General features: G+C 39.9%; 1 protein-coding gene and 1 long non-coding RNA gene across 4 annotated transcripts in view; one reads left to right on the top strand and one right to left on the bottom strand.

The window, feature by feature from the left end:
• The window catches only part of LOC129333120 (uncharacterized), a 95678-nt gene that overhangs the window by 35291 nt on the left and 40700 nt on the right, over positions 1-19687 (bottom strand). The window lies entirely within an intron of this gene.
• The window catches only part of LOC129333117 (transmembrane protein 68-like), a 38230-nt gene continuing 28653 nt past the window's right edge, over positions 10111-19687 (top strand). Inside the window, exons 1-4 of one of the 3 annotated variants that reach the window (XM_054984538.1) lie at positions 10149-10197; positions 10681-10764; positions 12862-13190; positions 18618-18918. In XM_054984538.1, the coding sequence (XP_054840513.1) occupies positions 13179-13190; positions 18618-18918 (313 nt within the window). In that variant the 5' untranslated portion in view covers positions 10149-10197; positions 10681-10764; positions 12862-13178. Of the gene's footprint in view, positions 10198-10680; positions 10765-12861; positions 13191-18617; positions 18919-19687 lie in introns of all 3 variants that reach the window. The other 2 variants (XM_054984539.1, XM_054984537.1) reach the window with 2 other exon arrangements.

The raw sequence follows: 19687 nt of genomic DNA, 5'->3' as shown, positions 1-19687 counted from the left end.
AGGGCATGGGACAGAGATGGCACTAGTAGCTTTAGTGGATATCTCTGTCTGAATACAAAGACCATGCCTTCTTATTGCTCTTCGATATATTTGCAGCCTTTGACACAGTAGACCATGCCAACCTGTTGAGGCATTTAGAGACAAAAGCGGGCATCAAAAGTTGTGCCTTGGACTGATTTTAAATCATTTCTCATGGAACAGACTCAAAGGGTTGCCATCAGAGATCAGCTACCTTCAGAATGAGAACTATTTTGGGGAGTTCCACATGGCGCAATCCTATCTTTCATGTTATTCAACCTCTATGTAAAGCCTTGAGGAGAACACAATCACAGTTATGGAAGGGGATGTCATCAGTATGCAGATGACACCAACTCTATATCTCACTATCCAAGTCCCCACAGGATGCAGTAGAAATCTTGGATTGCTGCCTGACAGCTGTGGTCAAAAGGCTGAAAATGTAGGTCTCCTTTCTAAGTTAATTAGGAGAGCATAGACTTCACTGCTATGGTGCATTACATACTATCTGTTGCTTTAAATATGTGCTCCTATGAGCCACCTGTGCTTTAAGTATGATCCTACTGAGTAGTTCTATGTTGTTTAATGTCAATCCTAGAATTACTTATGCTCTGTTTCAGCATTTCTTTAACACTGTATTGGATTTTTGCTAATGTTATGTCTTTGTAAACTTGCATTTATTTACCCTGTGGCATTGTTTACTGAAATGTCCTTGATATTGACTATATTAATTTCATGCTATGTAATCCACCTTGAATCTCAGTGAGAAGACCAAACTATAAATGACATAAATAAATAAAATAAGAGACTAACAGTGGTGGTTTGCCATTGCCTGCCTTTGCATAGTGACCCTGGTCTTCTTTGGAGCTTATATAAACATAGTTATATGCAAATTTTATATATGTAAATTAAGATACAGAGGTCACTAGAAATTCAGAATCCATATTAATATTCAGTTGGAAGTGCTTTTCTGTAACAGTTTAATTTTCATGTCTCATGACCATGTTTCATGGTCATCTGTTGAGAATGTCAATCAACTGATGAATGTTCTTTGTCATATTTGAAGCCATTCTCATATTGTCACCAGAACACACTAAACTAGAGGGTGATTGATGGTAAATTTCCCTTCACATGGTCATGTTTCACTTTGAGTTTTCTGTGAATGGTATTTGGGAAATACTCAATAATATTTCTTTCAGAATGTAGTTTACTTTGTTACAACTTGAACTTAAATAATAGGCTTTAGCCTCTGGTTATCACATTATCTGGCATAAGGTGGAGTTCTGCAGATTGAGCTACAGTGTTTGCTGTAATTAATACTGCACCACTCCCATTCATTTCAACACCACTTGCATAAGAGCATTTCCTACTGTTTTGTATTTAAGATGTATATGGATGTGCATCTGAAAAAAAGCCAGTATTTTTTGGATTCAGAATTCAGGAAGGGCATAAATACTAGTATTCCAGGTTATTTGGGTCCCCCAGTGCAGTTTCAGTATTCATATTCATGGTGTTTTGGGGTCCATTATTTTCTATGAGGAATATTTCCAGTGGAATGGAGTGGCTATTTTTCAAGCAAATGACACAAAAATTGCAAAGAACCTAATTCAGTCTGTCAACTAAAGGCCCGTCAGGTTTCAAGTAGATTGGATTAAGGGGTCCAGTTCTATGGACTCCTGAAGAAGGTATCCCCAGCTTCCCTGCTTGTCTCTGTTTTTTCCCACAAGGAAAAAATTTCCAGTGAAGCCTTGGCAATGAAGCCAAGAGCAAGTAAGCATAATGGCACTTTGTAAGAACTTCATAAATCTGAGGAGTTAGTGGTGTACTGTTTCTCCATCTAGTGTCTTGTGAGCCAGGACTGAATATTCTGTACTGTCTTGGAGACCTTTTTCTTTCTTAATATCTTGTTGTTACACTTGGGAATGGGAATACTGATGGATTAAATTTATACACCTGAAATGGGAATGTAGGGAGGCTAGCACACTTCCTAACTTGGACACTCATCACATATTACCACTCATCAAGTGGCCTTGGATATATTACTTCCCTTCAAGGCCAATTAGGAGCAAACACTTATACACAGAGTTGTGTATGGTGAATACACAGAGGTGAATTTAGTAGCCTACAATCTATATAATGCTGATGGGACTGCCAGACTGCTCTTGTAGCACAGTGCTGTGCATTTTGTCAGAAAGAGGCCCGTCCACTGCCATTCCTCAGATTGCAAGCAGCTGAGCATGTATTATTCTCTTGAATTGACTCTTCTGTGAATATAGTTTCTTTTCTGTATATTTTCTAATAAATCAATTTCCTTTCCAAAAGTACTTCCTGGCAACACAGCAGCCAATGGCCAAAAGCCTCCCAATGCTAACAGAATCAACATCAAACCAGAGAATCACTGTCCAACCACCTGTCAATATAGCAGCTCAACAGCAACAATGTCATACTAGAGGATCCAAGACAAACCAACTTAAACAAGGAAAACAAGATCAAGAGACTCAATTTCAAACCAGAGAATCTAAGCTAAACCAACCTGACAAACCAATACCAAGACCTAGCAAGAACACACTTACACAGACATACTGTAAAATTGAAGAAAAACAGTCCTGGGAGCCTTAAAATGCTGTCCCTGATTATTTCCTTATATTTCCCAATATTTTGGATTTTTTTCAGGACTCCCTTACCAGTCTCCTGAAAATCCCAAATGTCATTCAGACACCTAAATGTATCCCCCCAAAATACTGATAAGGTTGTTTTCATATATATGTTTGGACCAGAACTATCCAAATGCACATCTCTAAATATGAGTTTTCACCCATGTGAAAAAGAGATTTATTTATTTATTTACATCATTTATAGTCCACCTTTCTCACTGAGACTCAAGGCAGATTACACAATGTGAGTCAGTACAGCATAGTCAATTTCAAACATTTCAATAAACAATGTAATAGAGTATATAAATGCAAATTTACAAAGCTTTAAAGCTAGCAAGATGTTGAACAAATGCTAAAACAGAGCATAAGCAATTCTAAAACTGACATATTAAGCAATGTATAAATTATCCAGTAGGATCACACTATCAGGAATAGACAATACATAGTAGTAAAGTCTATAGTCCCTGTCCCTTTACTCATTGAGACTACTTTCTTACAGTACAGCCCTCCTATCTGAATAAAAATCCCTCTTGAATAATTCAGCTTTGCATCATTTGCAAAAGAGCTAGGACAGTGGGAGCTTTCCTGACCTCTTCGGGTTTGCCATTCCATAGGGTGGGGTCACCACAGAGAATGCATGTGTACGGGCAGCCATTGATTTTGCCCATGTGCAAGGTGGCACCTGAAGAATGTCCTGTTCAGATGAGCAAAGTTGACATGATAGAGCACAGGGAGAGAGGTGGTCCTGTAGATCTGAAGGACCAAGGCCATGAAGAGCTTTGTATGTGACAGCCAGTACCTTGAATTGAACCCAGTAACTGATAGGGAGCCTGGAGCTGGGCAACAGTGAGGCTGCTTTTGAAATGGAGCCATTGGCCCAGTGGAGGTGTCCACCCTCATTTCAGTGGCTCCAGAACACTCCTATGCTGTGCTAGGAATGATGTCACTCCCAACGCAAGACAGAAATAATGGGGCGTGCCAGAGGCAGAGTCAGAAAAATTGGCCTCAAACACTCAATTTGAGCTGATTTTTACCCAATTGGCCCTTGTCACCACTACATTGTGCCAGGAATGACATCATTCCCAGGAAGATGTGGGAGAGTTCCAGAGCATGTGCAAGCTAATGCCATGCTCGTGACCACCCCCAATGACTCCCTGACCCCCCCCCACTTTCAGTCCAGGGGGACTGGACAACCATATCCAGCAAACCTAGAGGAAACTGATTCATTATCCCAAGATGGGATGAGTCTGATCTGCGGAGGATCAGGTGTATGCACAGAACAGTAAAGTCGAGAGAAAACAGTTGCATTAGGAAATGTGATTGTTATACAGCTGACTTCTTTTCCTGGAAATTTTGACCTGCAGGCTGAAGTTGAATCCCACAAAGACAGAGGTCCTGTACTTGGGCTGTGGGCTGTTGGAGGAGAGGATCCATCTCCCAGCCTTTGGGGGAGGGGGCATCACTTGTGCCTGTACCATTGGTCAGGTGTTTGGGCGTGATCCTGGATTCCTCCTTATCTATGGAGGCCTTAATCGCGACAGTTGCCCGGGCTGTTTTTTCCCATCTTTGGTAGGCCAGGCAGCTAGCCCCCTACCTCTCAGCCCAGGACCTAACGACAGTGATCCATGCAACGGTCACCTCCAGGTTGGATTACTGTAACTCGCTCTACGCAGGGCTGCCCTTGGGTATGCTCCAGAGACTACAGAAGGTCCAGAATGCTGATGCAGGTGTTTTGACGGGTGTTCCTTATAGGACACATATTACACCAATTCTGCAGCAGCTCTACTGGCTCCCCGTGTAATTCCAGATTTGGTTCAAGGTGCTGGTTTTGACCTATAAAGCCCTAAACGGACTGGGACCAGCATACCTAAGGGACCGCCTCCCCCTGTATGTGCCCCGGAGAACACTCCGATCAGCTGGAAAACATCTGCTGGTAGTCCCTGGCCCCAGGGAAGCTCAGTTGGCCTCAACCAGGGTCAGGGCCTTTTCGGTCCTTGCCCCAACCTGGTGGAACTCTCTGTCTGAGGACACCCGGGCCTGTCAGGATCTTCTATTATTTCGGCGGGCCTGTAAGACGGAGATGTTCCACCAGGCGTATGGTTGAGGCCAGCATGAGATCCTCACTGAGCCTCCCACCAGCCTCCCACTAAGTGTGGGGTTATACAGTATCCACTGGCTGGCTGTCCAACATATGGGTACAGCACGGGGCTATGTAGTGCCCATTCATTAGCTGACCCAAGTATGGGTTGCAGTACATTATCTGTCCGCTTCCCTCCCCCTGTATGCTGATGGGCAGGAATCTGGAATTGACCCTGTCTTGGGACAGTTATTATCTGTTTGTTGATTTTATGATGAACTGTTGTTTTATGAATTGTTTTTAATATTTGTATTATATTTTTATAACTGTTGTACCTCGCCCTGAGCCCGCTTGCAGGAAGTGCGGGTTAGAAATGTAATTAATAATAATAATAATGTCTGTAATGCACCCAGTGTTAAATTTGCCCTATTTTCATAATTGCTCTTTTACTTCATCCACTGTTACAGTATTCATTTAAGAAACTAGTTTTTCTAATCACTCTGTGTCTTTAATGCCCCATATTTGGCCATACAGCAGGACATGCCCTGACTGAACGGGGCCTTGCCTAGAGCACAGAGAGGCCAGTGCTTTCGACCCTCCCCAGGCAAGGCCCAGGCAGAATGGTAACAGTCAGTTAATGCTCTTTCGTGCTGGGTGGCCAGGGCTGAAAGCAACAGGAGGGAAGGATGGGTGTGTGAGGGGCTAGAAGGTTCTTTGGAAGGGATCCTATCTACAGCAACACCCCACAATCAGGCCCCACTCCTTCCTGCAACAGGGACAAATTTGTATATAAAGAAACAATCATTTTAGGTTCTGGCAGTGGCAGAGCAAGTAGCAGGCAGACACTGCTGTGAGTTGACTGAAACTCCTTGGGGAGTACCCCTTGGGGAGTACCCTCTCATTCACACTAATGTGAGGTAACGGATCTCTTGCCCTGCAGGGGTATTTCCACTAATATTTTACCTGGTTGAATATAAATAAAGCAAACACTACATAAAGACCATAAGTCTCAATAATTCTCTCCTTCAAAGGATAATTATTGCCCCAGAACTTCTCCCTTCTCAGAGAAGTAGGGAGATCATCTGTATATCTATCTATTTAATTTACTTACAAAGTTTATACCCTGCCTTTGTTCCCTCATCAGGGCCACCAGGGTAGCTAACAAGTTTAAAACATTCATAATAAAAATACATCTTAAAAGGAACCAAAACCAAACAAAAATACATCATCAATTTGAAATGCATATCTAAATATTTATCCTGCCTTTTATCCATCACTGAATTCAAGGCAGCTCATGCAGGGCTTGTAGGAGGTCTTCATTTAGTCACTGAGCAGACAAAAACTTGCTTCGCTTCAGAAAGGCTGGATCATATGATCTCTAATTATACTCTGCTCTCCCTTTCATTCCTAGCATTTCTGATTCTGTTTCAATGATGTTAGATAATAAATAGGATTACTGGTGAATACAATGTGAGATGCATCTAACATTATTATTTCTGCATTTCAGACTGATACTTGTTTAAGACTCAGGTTAGATTTCAAAACTGGGATTTCCAAGATCACACTCTGACAATGCAAGCTTAAGAAAAGTGATGTCAATAGGCTTAGAGGGTGTAATTTTGCTTGGAATTACACTGCTAGCCACTTCATCAAGCAAACTGGAATGCTGGACAATGAATTACAACATTAATCGCCTGCATTAACCAAGGAACTGTTGTTATTTCTTATATCTAGGTTAGTAACTGTTGATATGGATGCTGGGATACTGTATACATTTGTACAGGGCTGAAGAAAGCAAAGTTGACTTTGGTTAATATAGCAGTAAATGCTAAGATCACACCTAGTTATTTCCTACTCTCATTGTCCAACCTTATCACAGTTCTTCAGACATTTTCCCAACTTATCCAGACATTTCTGCCTATCCTTTTATCATATATTTTTATCAACCATTCCATCACTGCCTAAACATTAGGTTAAGCTGTTTTAAGTATGTAACACTGGACCATGTTTAGGTATTTTGGTCCCCCCAAGGAAGTTTTTTTTTACATATGCCCCCGCCATTAGTTGCTGAACTGTTAAACATGGGCTCCTGGGATATACCTCAGAAAATAAAGCACCTCAGTATATAAAGCATCAGTATTACATTATACAGCAGATGTGAGATGAGATATAGTAGCTTTTCCAAGACCATATTGTAAGCTCACAGAGGGTGCAAAATTTGAAGTTCCTTCCCCAAACACACACAGCAAGGACATTATACTTGCTTTCTTTGATGACATGAATCCTGCAATTTTAATAGCTAAATGCATGACTTGATGTCACATAAATTTGCTTGATTCACCCAGGCCTGGGTGTTTGCTACTGGCCAACAGCAGTTCCCCCACCAGCCCCATGAAGCCAGTGTAAAGTATTGGTTAAAGTTTCAGAATAGGATCTAAGAGACCCAAATTTGAATCACCGTTCTGTGGTGGAAGCTCACTGGGTGACTTTGATCCAGTTACACATTCTCAGCCTAACATACCTTTCAGGGTTGTTTTGAGGATAATATGGAGGCAAAGAGAATGATGTAAGCTGGTTTGGGTCCCCATTCTGGAGAAAGGCAATACATAAATGAAGTAAATTAAAAATATAAATGAATATAGGGGAGAGACTGCTGAGGGGGAAGGGGGGAAGGTGAAGATAAGGGGGAATACAAAGCTGAATGGGAAGGAAAGAAGGAAGCAGGAAAAGGGGGAGAAGCTATGGGGGGCAGTGAAGGGAAAAAGGACATGGTGGGGGAAGGAGGAATGATATACCTCCCACAAATTCTTGCAGGTTCCAACTTGCATTCAATATATCTAATTCTCAACATGGTCAAAACTAAGGATACTTAAATCTAGAGAGAGGCATCACAAACAATACAGATCTTTCTACAAACCTGGTTGGCTGGTGGGTAGGAAGGAGAGAAGGAGGCAGAAGAATCCCCTTCACAAGTCCTACACTTGTCACTATGTCTTATTTCTCAGCATGGCCAAATATGAAGGTACTTAAACCCAGAGACTGGAGCCATGAACAGACAAGACAGATCTTTCTCAGAAACTTTAGTTTTGTAAACATAAAATGGAAGAGAATGATGTAAACTGCTTTGGGTCTTTATTGTGGAAAAATAGTATAAATGTAGTAAATAAATAATCAATATAGCTGAAGATACAGGCAAATAAAATGTAGGTTGGTGGGTACATGGGAAGGAGAGAAGGAAGCAGGAAAGTATGATGATATGGAGGTTGCCAGGATGAGGAAAAAATGAAATAGTATCAGGGTTGCCAACTTCAGGTGGAGCCTGAAGATCTCCCAGAATTGCAACTCATTAGCAGACTTCAGTGATTAGTTCCCCTGGAGAAAAGTGATTGTTTTGGAGGGGAGACTCTGTGGCATTATGACGTGCTCCACCCCGAAATCTCTAGGAATTTCCCAATCTGGATTTGGCAACCCCAAATAATATGGGTAGGGGTATACAACAGACAGTGACGTGCCCTTTGCAGGTTCACATCTATGGAACTGGGTCCAACCCAGTAGTCAGCAGCACACAACTTGGCTAGATTTTCCCCAGAAACAGGCTGTCAGGGGCAGGGAAGGAAGGAAAGCTGAAGATGGCTGGGGGACAGATGAACGATTGGCTGGCAAGTGGGAAGGAGAGGAGGAGACTGGGAAAGGGATAAGGCTGTGGGGGAAGGAGGAAAAAGTGGGGAAAGAAAATAAAATGCCCTCAAGTCGAAGATCCCGCCCCAAGTCCTTGTGGATTCCCTGCCTGTAGATTCCATTACTGTAGATTGTTTTATATAAACTTTTTCATACTGTGCATTTTAAGTGAACCTTGCCTTAAGAACATTTAACTCATTTCAAAAGGGAAACATTCATAGGAGTTATTTTTCAGTGCTCCCTGAAATTTTCAAATTATTCCACTAGACAAACTGAAAAAAGTCACCAGAATTTTTTATGGAGCATTTAGAACCTTATCTTAAAAAGCATCTCACTCATTCTAAAAGAAAAAAAAATCAGAGGACAGTGGCTTTTTTTTGGTACTCCTCTTAATTATTTGTTTTTCACTGGGTGAAATGAACAAGTTCTTAGACTTAAGAAGCATGTTGCTCATTCCAAAGGAGAAAATATTTCACAGGAGATTTTTCAGTGAACCCCCAAATTTCCCAGTTTTTCTGTTGTGTGTGTCATCTTCAGAACAAAGCAGAAAAAATGTTTTCCCCAAGATTTTCTCCCCCCCCCCCAATTATCCACTTCTCTATTAATACAACCTCAGATGGCAAACACCTTGAGTTACCAGTGATTATATTAATTATTGAAGTGCTGCCTTCTAAAAAATCCCCAAATACAGTGCTTCCTCAACATAATGGAGAACCATATTTGATTATCCCCACAGTAAATGCAGTGGATTTTGAGGGGTTTATTGCTGCAGGGCACTCAAATTGTTCCATTGCCAAGCCTGTGTGCATTTGCTTCATGCTGCATCCTTATTCCTATATTTCTGTGTAGAGATGCCTACAATTACAGCGATCAACCAGTAGGAGTCAGCAGATGATCTCTGTAGCGAGTTGGAAGGCAGGTACTGTCTGCATATAAAATGACATGCATGTATGCTATCTTCACTTTGGCACAGCTTGTGTCTTCATTCCTTCCACTGCTGCCAGTTTATCTAATAATGCAAGCTAAGAAGATAAATTGTCACTTAGACCATGTTAATCTATATTTTAAGGATTATATGATCAAGTTCAAAGACTAGTGTCCCAACCCCACCTAGATCTTCTTTGTATCTAGTCATCCTACCGTAATCTATTAAGAAACTAGCCTTTTATGCATTACAAAATTGTTTCATATTAGATGATCTAAAAGAGATCCATAACTGGAACTCCAACTTTGGTTTACACTAATTAGCATAATGTATTTGCATGGAGATAGCTTCCACCCACCCTCACATGGCTAATTGCTGTTTATATTAGAAAAATCACAAATATTGAGGAACAGCAGTATGTAAAATCATGGAAGAGGTTGAAAACAACAATGAATGTTAAGGTTGTTTTTTTTTTTACTGTCTCAGATATTGTTTATATGCCAGGCAGTCAGAAATCAGTTGCGAGTTATTTTAAATGTGGAAAATACTCCATTTGTTCTTTATCTTTGGATACTGCATGATTAGAACATCTGCAAGACTGTAAAAGGTTTTCATTACATCACCTTTCAAATTGTACTGCCAGATGAGTTGTAATTATATCTTACTTGCTATTATATATTCATGTGGATCATTATATGTGGGAAAAACAACATGTACTTTCTGGGCTCCTATTGTAGAACATAGGTGCACACTGAAGAATACAATAATGGAAGCACATTTAGTTGCTCATTTCCTAAAGAAGATACATGTTTTGGTTGACAAAATACAAGTGCATCCACTTAACTGAGGTAATTATGACAATTTATCATACATAGGGGAGGGGGCAGAATTGTTTTGGACTGTAGACTGTTGCTCCTCATGATCTCAAAACGAATCTAGATTTTAGCTGCTATATATGAATTGGTATGACTAATAATTTATAAGAAATCAGGTTCCTATCAAGTTTCTAACAATTAAAGGATAATAATTCTGACTTATGAAGGATCAGCAATAGGTCTTTTTGGTATAGTTGGTTGATTTTCCTGAAAGCAGGCATTTAAATCTACAATTAATTCTGTATAATGATTATCTTGGTTAACAGGAGCATGTTTTTTTAAAGAAAAGCACATAAAAACTTCATGCATGTGAAGATAAGCTTAACTATTTAGCTGCTGTAGAAAGGAATTGTTTCAAAGTTTGGTATATTTTTAGATCAAAACTCTTAGGAGGATACAGTTTTATATACCAACCTTTTAAAACTTAAATACAGAATTATTTTGTTTGTTTTGAAGGTTTTCTAGAGATTGAAATTGAGAAAGAATTGAAAATGTCTCATGGTCTGATTTAACAGGACGGAAGCGTCAGAACAACTGAAGGTCTATTAAGGAACCTGTTTGTGTTAATGAAGCTGTCTCTAAGCAATGTCTGCTGTTAGACTTAAATTGCAGTTGGGCAAGTGTAGGATATCTTTTTTATGTGTGAGTTTTTAAAAATCCTGTAGGGGGAAATACTTAGATTATATTGATCTGAAAACTTCCAAATCTCTGCAGGGTTGACAACATCAAATTATGATTTAGTATTCCCCCCTCCTGTTTTGGTATGTAAGATACCAACTTATTGGGGCCAGATCCGGTAGCAGCCACCATGCAACTTGCATGACTCACCAAGGCCTGGGGGTTTGCTGCTGTTGCTGAACTTCTTATTCCTATATAGTAGAAAACCTCTCATTCATGCCAGAGACAAATAAGACAATCCTAGGGATAGGAAGCTAAATGCATGTATGAATCCTTTGGCTGCTAGGGCCAATAACAGTTGCTTGGTTGTGCCTCGAAAATTACAAGTTCTTAGACATAAATACATATTAAGAACTGTTATTAACAGGCCTGTCCACCTGGATCCATGCCACAGTAACTTCAAGATTAGACTACTGTACTTTACCTTGGTCTCATCTCAAAATTAATTCAGACTGCAGTTGGAGCAGAAGCTCGGCTATTACTGAAAGCTAGTGTGATCATGTATATTACTCCCATTCAGCAGTCATTCCATTGGATTTGAATACAGAATATATTCAGCTGCTATTCCCTATGAGGGAAATTATCTTGAGGGGGGGGGGAGGTGTCGAGGGGCATTTTTCAAGCAAACTACCAAATTTGCTGGGATATTAGTCTTCCTATCCACTAAAGAATTCCGAAGTTTTAGGAAGATTTGACCCAGAAGTCCAGTTGCATGGGCCCTGAACAAGCTGCCACATGTCATTCTCCATTGTTTCCTACGGCGGAAAACATTTCAAGGCTTTCCAGAAGAAACTTAAACAAAGGAGTAGCCCCTGGCCTGGTCAAAAGCTAGTTCCAGTGCAAGTCGCTCTCCTGATGTAAGCTGATCCAACAAAGTCCCACAGAACCAAACTAATGCAGGGAACCAACATTAAAGGAAGAACAGAACCAACAGGTCCATGACATTCATTTCTCCTGTTTAGATTAAATCTTAGTGTATATAATATAGAATGAAAATGAAGCAAAGAAATGCCACCAGAACCAAGCTGGAGCAAGAAAACTAACATTTAACAAAAGAATCCCACCATAATAAAAACACATTGAACCAATGTCAAACCAAAGAATCCCACCAGAACTGAAGCAAAGGAAGCAAGCCAGAGAATCCCATTAGAACAAAACTGAAGCGAAGGACTCTGTAATGAGCAAGCAAACAAGGAAGCAACTGCTTAAGCAACTCCCCACCAAACAAAAAGCAACAAATAAACAGCAAGCCTGCTTAACCAACCCGCCCCCCGAACAACTCTTAAAATATATATAAAGAAACAGAGCAAAGCAAACACTTGTCTTTAAACGAACAGAACTAGAAAAAGCTCTGTCCCCAATGCACATCCATTGACTGCTCACTCACTCGCTTGCTCACTCACTCTGAAACAAAGTAACAAAAACAGCTTTAAACTAGTTGAGCTGTGTCTAGCTTTAATGTATTTGGTATTCTGATCTTATTTGGGTTCTCTAAGTTGAACTGATACCCAGACCTGAGTGGCCTAGATGAGCCTGATCTTGTCAGATCTCAGAAGCTAAGCAGTGTTGGCCTGGGTTAGTAATTGGATGGGATTCCTCTAATGAAGACAAGCGTTGCAGACGCAGGCAATGGTAAACCATCCCATTAGTCTCTTGCCATGAAAACCCCATCGGGGTCACCATAAGTCAGCTATGATATGAGGGCACACTCTACCACCATTAAGTTGATTTGATATACACCTGGATAATGCTAATTTTGCTATTATCCAGGTATATACTCATTTATATTAATACCAAATCATACATCCCTGGGCTATACTGTATCAAAATGGTTCTGAAAGCTACAGGGTTAGAGATTTTGATCTAAACTATGTATAATTAGTACCGACTGTTGCTTTAAGTACTGTGTAGTTTTTGCATTGTTTAACATGTCATATTAATACTTATTCTTTGTTTCAGCTGTTTTCAGATTTCTGTTTGGTTCCAGACTTTTACATTGGGATTGTTTATTGGATGTCCCATCCTGTTGATTGTATTCACTTACTCTGTGTAATCCACCTTGAGTCGCAATGGAAAGATGCAAATAAATAAGTGACTCTTTAACTCATTAAAAATATACCAAGGAGAAATATGATGGATACTAGATCCCAATCTTAAAGACATACTTTCAGGATTTGAGTATACATCACTTCTATAACTATAGGCTTTACATGGACTCCTGCAACTGCTCCTACAACATAATAAAAGAAGAGTTGTAAAGAAAAATAGTGGAAGAAATGTCTAGCCAGGTAGGAACTGACTGAATTTTGAAATTATTTTCATTACATATTAAAATTACAAAATAATATTCAGTTGTTGTATCAGTTGTTTAATCAGGAATATAGGTAATAAAAATCATGTATTGTCGAAGGCTTTCACGGCTGGAGAACGATGGTTGTTGTGGGTTTTCCGGGCTGTATTGCCGTGGTCTTGGCATTGTAGCTCCTGACGTTTCGCCAGCAGCTGTGGCTGGCATCTTCAGAGGTGTAGCACCAAAAGTCTTTTGGTGCTACACCTCTGATGATGCCAGCCACAGCTGCTGGCGAAACGTCAGGAACTACAATGCCAAGACCACGGCAATACAGCCCGGAAAACCCACAACAACCATAATAAAAATCATGTTTGTAGAAACTGTGCTGCTTTGTTTCCTTAGAAAATCATCATTTTTGGTGTTCATCTAACTTAAAAAAAATCTTACATGTCTTGGTTCACAATCAACTGTATTTTAGTTTTCTGTTCTTCTATGGGAGGTCTCTCACCTAACATGCTTAAAATGCTCCCATGGCTTCCTCAGTTTTCTAGCAAAAGGGGGTCATCAGTGGCTGATATCTTAATTACTTAGGACGATGACTAACAGAATTTCTTTAGGTCCATTGAAGTTAGTGGGTTTAGAAGGGTATAACACTTAGGACTAGCCAAACAGCTAGACCATCCAATTCCAATGCAGCTGTTTGGCTGCTACAAGGTCTAGCTGTTTGGCTGCTACAAACTAACAGGGCAAACTCCTTTGAAGCCAACTGATCCACACACCAAAAGGAGATGTTTACATATACTAGCAAAGGAATGTTTTGGTTGCTCCCCCCTCTCCCCCCCTAATTGCCTCTTCTCTCTCCTCCTCCCCTCCTCCCTCCTCTTCTGTATTTGACCAGTCTCTGTATCATGCATCTGACGAAGAGAACTTGATTCTCGAAAGCTTATGCTACAATAAAATTGGTTAGTCTTAAAGGTGCTACTGGACTCTTTTTCATTTTGCTACCACAGACAAACACGGCTAACTCCTCTGCATTTATTATTAGTGAAACAACCTTTGTATCCAGTCCTTCATCTTTTCTACTTCATTATCTGGAAGATAACATCAGCATGTTGTCTTCTAAGTCACATTCTTAATTTTAAATGCAAATATTTTTATTTGGAATGCTATTGAACAACTTTTGTCATGAACCACCATTTAAACAACCAATGTTGCAAAACCAGAAGAAAAGCAAATGCAAGGAATCAGACAGGAAATGGAATTAAACACATTTGCTTTCTGCTAAGGTATTTCTTGTTGCAGTTCCTGCTTGCAATTGCAATTGCTGTTCAAAAAATTGTACAATGATTAATGAAAACTGGATTATCATATAAAATTTCTTTCACTTCAGTGATTTGTATTATGCAAACCCAATATTTTTTAATTTGTTGCTTGTGAGAAAAACTATGTAAGGTTTCGAGACAAAATGGAAGGATAGAGTAGTAATGTAAACAATGGGTTGGATCCAGACTAAATTTTCCACTAATGAAAAGAAATCCTCCAGCAGATAGGAACATCCTTAGCTCACATTACAGTCCACCTGCCTCCCAGGAATGCTGTTCCTGAAAGATGAGCTCTTCAAGAACATCATGAGTGGCAAATCTGGGGGCCTGAATTGGTGAGAACTGCTCTCTCTCTCTCTTCTTGTTAGTGGTACACTTAAGCCTAGATCCAAGCCATTCTAATACCAGTATTTGAATTTCTCCTTGTATTAATGTTTGTTGTCCTGTTGGTGATGTATCTGTAGTATCTTTTAACTGTAATTATGACTAGCTCTTGTTAAAGAGCATCTGAACCAAAGCCTAGGCTTCATTGCTCCATGCTAGGGATGTGCACTAAAAGAAAATGGTTTTATTCGGATTCAGGTAGCTGGTCCTTTAGATACACTGGCCTTAAGCTATATAGGGCTTAAAAGGTCAATATCAGCACCTTTATTGGGGTCTGGAAGGGAACTAGTGTAGGTGGAACAAAACTGGAATGGTATGTCCCTATCACCTACTCTATTTAGAATTCTGGCTGCAGCATTCAGTACCAGTTCTGAACACTCTTCAAGGGCAGCACTAAGTAAAGCACATTTCAGTAGTCTAACCTATAAGTTATCAGGGCATGCCCTACACTGGCAAGATTTTTTTTGCCCATGAAAGGGTAAAGTTGGCCACTACCACTACCTGGTTTTCTAACAAGAGGCCTGGGTCCAGCAGCACCCACAAGATACAAATGTGCATAGGGGTATAACTCCATCCAAAACAGAAGACACTTCAATTCCTAGGTCAATGCTTCCTCCCACCATACAGCCATTTTGTCAGGATTAAGTTTAGCATATTATCACTCATCTATCCCAAAACTGCCTCTAGGCACTAGTTCATGATTTACACAGCCTCCCTGAGATTAACTGGAAACACAAGGTAGAGTTGAGTGTCATCCACACAACAGTGACAACCCGCTCAGATTTCCCAGCAGCTTCATGCTTTAGATGCTTAAAAAAATAGAGGACAGAGGTCCATGGGGATGAGCAGCAGCCCCTCCCAGAACCACCCAGGAAGGTCCAAACCTTCTGCAAACTGGTGCCTCCCAGTCCTAATCTTGAAAGACAATGCAGAAAAATAACATAATTAATGGTACTGGAATCTGCCCAAAGATCCATGAGAATCACACAAAAGGATCACACTCACCTAAGCCATCTCCTGGCTCAGTTCATTTACTAGGACAATCAAGGTTCTGCCAGTACCATAGCTTTAAACCGTTTTAGAAAGGATCTAAACAATCTGCATTGTCAAGGGACGTAGCCGGGTTGGTCTGAAGACCAACAAGATTTGAGTCAAGTGGCACTATAGAGACCAACAAGATTTTAAAGGGATAAGCTTTTGAGAGTCAGAACTCCCTTCTTCAGAAACCAAAAATACCAAAAACATTATGTTTTGGGATGTATTAAAGATTCAACCCTGGCATGATGTCACCATGTCCAGGTTGTCCTGGAAGCAACATTATTATGTGGAGATGATGATCACCTACCCCACTCCATTTTACTGGCCTTCCTTCTTCAGCCAATTGGTAGGGATCAGCTGGAAGAGGCCTTAAATTGCTGGGAGATTTCTCACTATAAGTGGGCACCTGACAAGCATACAGTAGGCTCATGACCACCTGGAAGAGCTCTGCAGGCCTATGCTGGGCAGATGCAATGATGGCAAAAAGTGCTATTACTTGCTTCCATCACCACCATAAAATGGTTCCTCCCAGAGTCTTTTTGGATTTCTCATGAGATTCTTTCCCACTGGTGCTCTAGCCATCTCCCCTGTCTTTTCATAGCCTGCAGTCCCTCAGTAAACCAAGGGGCTCTCTTGCTTTAAGATCTGAGGGAGGCACTAAGGAGCAGTTATGTCAAACACCTGAGTAATTTCCTCATTCCTGAGGTCTGGGGAGATCCAGCTTTTAAACTGTCAAATATCTGTTTAACTGTTCAGCTTCACCAAAAACCTTTTCAGTATCTAAAAACCCAAGAGTTTCATCACAAATTTTGCCTGCTCTATACTCTTGTGATATTTGATGATATACACCAATTTCCAATAAAACGCTTTTGATCCTATATATATTTACCAATAATTTTATCTAATCTTAAGTGAATGTTTTTCAAGCTAAATAACTACAGTGCCAAATTCCCCCACTGCACACTGCTGCCTGTATCACTGTGGTTTGGGAATTTTCTCTTGAGAGCCAGTGTAGTGTAGAGGCTAGAGTGTTGGATTAGGACCTGAGAGTATCAGGTTCTAATTCCCATTCTTCCATAGAAGTGTGCTACATAATCTTGGACTAGTCAGACACTCTCAGCCTAATCTATCTTGAGTTCTTGTGAGGATAAGATGGAGAAGAGGAGATTTATGTAAGGCACCTTGGGTCCTCAATGGGGAAAAGGTGGGTCATAAATGAAGTAAATAAATACATTCTCTATCAACTCTCCGATAGACAATAAACACGAGCACTTTTCACACCTCAAGAAGTGGAACCCATGTATTTTATTTGGCTGAAATTTCAGGAAGTGAGTGTCATAGAGGAATGCTGCAGTTCCTTTGAATTCTGTCTGGCGTGGATGGACAATATGATGGTGCAGGGGGAAGGCCTTCTAATGACACCAATGGGAAAATAATTACAAAACAGAGTTATGAAAACAAATCAAACAAACAATAATGAAACAAAACCATAAGAAGCAACCCAATAATGAAGCCATACCTTTTGGAATTAATAACAAAAATGAAAGAAAGGAAAAAAAACTCCCATGTACAAGTTACCGGGCTCAATTCAAGGTCCTGGCTATCACATACAAAGCTTTTCACTGCCTTGATCCCGCACATCTATGGGATCACCTCCCTCCCTATGTTCTACCATGGCAGCTTTGCTTATCTGAACAGGGCCGTCTGCTGGTGTCACTCTGCAAATGGACAAAATTAACAGCTGCCTGTACACAAGCATTCTCTGTAATGGCTTCCACTTTATAGAATGGCCTCTTGATGAGGTGAGCAAGGCTCCCACTCTCCTGGCTTTCCACAAACTATGCAAAACTTAATTATTTAAGAAAGCTTTTAAAAAGATAAACTGGCTATATACCAAGGGTGTGCAGCAAAAAAGAAAGTATAATTTGGATCCAGATATCAGGAATACCACAAATATTCAGTATTTTGATATCTGGATCAGATTCTCTAATAGGATTTTGTTTTATTAGAGAATACAGAATATATTCAGTCATTGAACATGCATGCTGTAGTGGTATGGAATGGCCTACCTGAAGAGGTTAGGAAAGCTCCCACTCTCCTGGCTTTCTGCAAATGATGCAAAGCTGAATTATTCAAGAGGGCCTTTTACTCAGATAGGAGGGCTGTACCATAAATAAGTGGTCTCAAAGAGATGCATCAGTAAAGAGATAGTGACCATAGCCTTTACTACTATGTATTATCTGTTGCTTTAAGTATGATTCTACTGGCTAGTTCTATGTTGTTTAATTTGTCAGTCTTAGAATTGCTCATGCTCTGTTTCAGCATTTCTTCAACTCTGTATTGGATTTCTGCTGGTTTTATAAATTTACATTTATATACGCTATTATATTATTTACTGAAATGTCTTTGAAATTAACTGTACTAACTAACACTATGTAATCAACTTGAGTCTTAGTGACAAAGGCAAATTATAAATAACTTAAATTAAATTAAATAAATAAGTTTAGCAAACCGTTCTTCATGTGTCTGTAAGTTGGTGATACAGAATTTTGTTAAAAAATCTTTAGGAAGACATTTAGCTTTAGAATTTTTAGCTCGCTGTCTTAGAATTAACAATACCATTAAAGTAATAACCAATAATGATATGAATTTTGAATATATTTTTCTTCTCTTTTGAACAGGAAATGAAAAGTAGAAATGAAACTTTTGCTTCAGTGCCAGTTTTCACATCCTATTTATCAGAATGGACAAATACTGCTGGCCTCCTGAATCTTCATATGGTTGCATACTTGACCATGTTAACAGCAATCTGCTCAGTTAGTGTCCCCATTATTTTAGCTGTTGTTTGTTATGGTTGTGCAATTATACTACTAATATATCAGAAAATTAACAAACTAAACAATGATTGTTCTAGTACAACGTGGGACAATGCCAGACTAATTATTGCTTACCTGCTCACTGGATGTGGACGGATAATGCATGGTAAAGTTTAAAATCTTTAAATACCTGTTTTTAGATAGAGCAAATAGTAATTTCCGGAGAATATTTTCTAGCTGTATATAATTCCCCACACCTTTATAAACATAGAAGATGCCATCTTTGCTTTCCAAATTAAGAGAAAGCCAAAATATTGCTGACTCGAGAGCTCAACTTTCTTTGCAGCTGGGTATTCATTTTCAGAGAGCAGTAGGATAATATTTTCTTCTACTTTCAACTTTTTCTACTTTCCATATATGGTAATCTGGTAGTGTGTGTGGGGGGGTGTTTACAGCCCTTGGAGAAAATAGCTACCATTCACTCCTCTACAGCAGAAAGTCAAGGTGTGAGGAGCACTTTATGCTGGTGGCAGTATGAACACTGTTGATGGCAGGGTTGAGTCAGTGGCAACCCAGTGTATGCAGGATAGGAATTGTTCGTTATCCCCATATGCTGCCCATTGAAGTACATTTTTTTGGCTAGATATTGTTACATTTATTATTATTTTTATGAAGACCTTTTGAATACTTTGGATCCAACCAACTTTTGTGCAGGTGAAAAAAGAAGACAGAGTTCCCTTTGGCCACCCAAAAGGGCTACGCTGTGGTTCTTTAGATCTGCATGTACAAAAGCATATGGAACACAGGCTGTAGTACAGAGGGATGTTAGGCAAGCCTGCATGGAAAAGATGGCTGGATCCAACTCATACGTATGAAAAAAGTATTCTTACTTACTGTGAGAGATCACTCAGGATTAGTGTCAGATTTACTGGTTA

This window comes from Eublepharis macularius, chromosome 7 (assembly GCF_028583425.1).
Source record: "Eublepharis macularius isolate TG4126 chromosome 7, MPM_Emac_v1.0, whole genome shotgun sequence".
Classification (NCBI taxonomy): Eukaryota; Metazoa; Chordata; class Lepidosauria; order Squamata; family Eublepharidae; genus Eublepharis; species Eublepharis macularius.
Note: the sequence above shows the minus strand (reverse complement) of the source record. Positions and strands in the feature narration are given on the sequence as shown.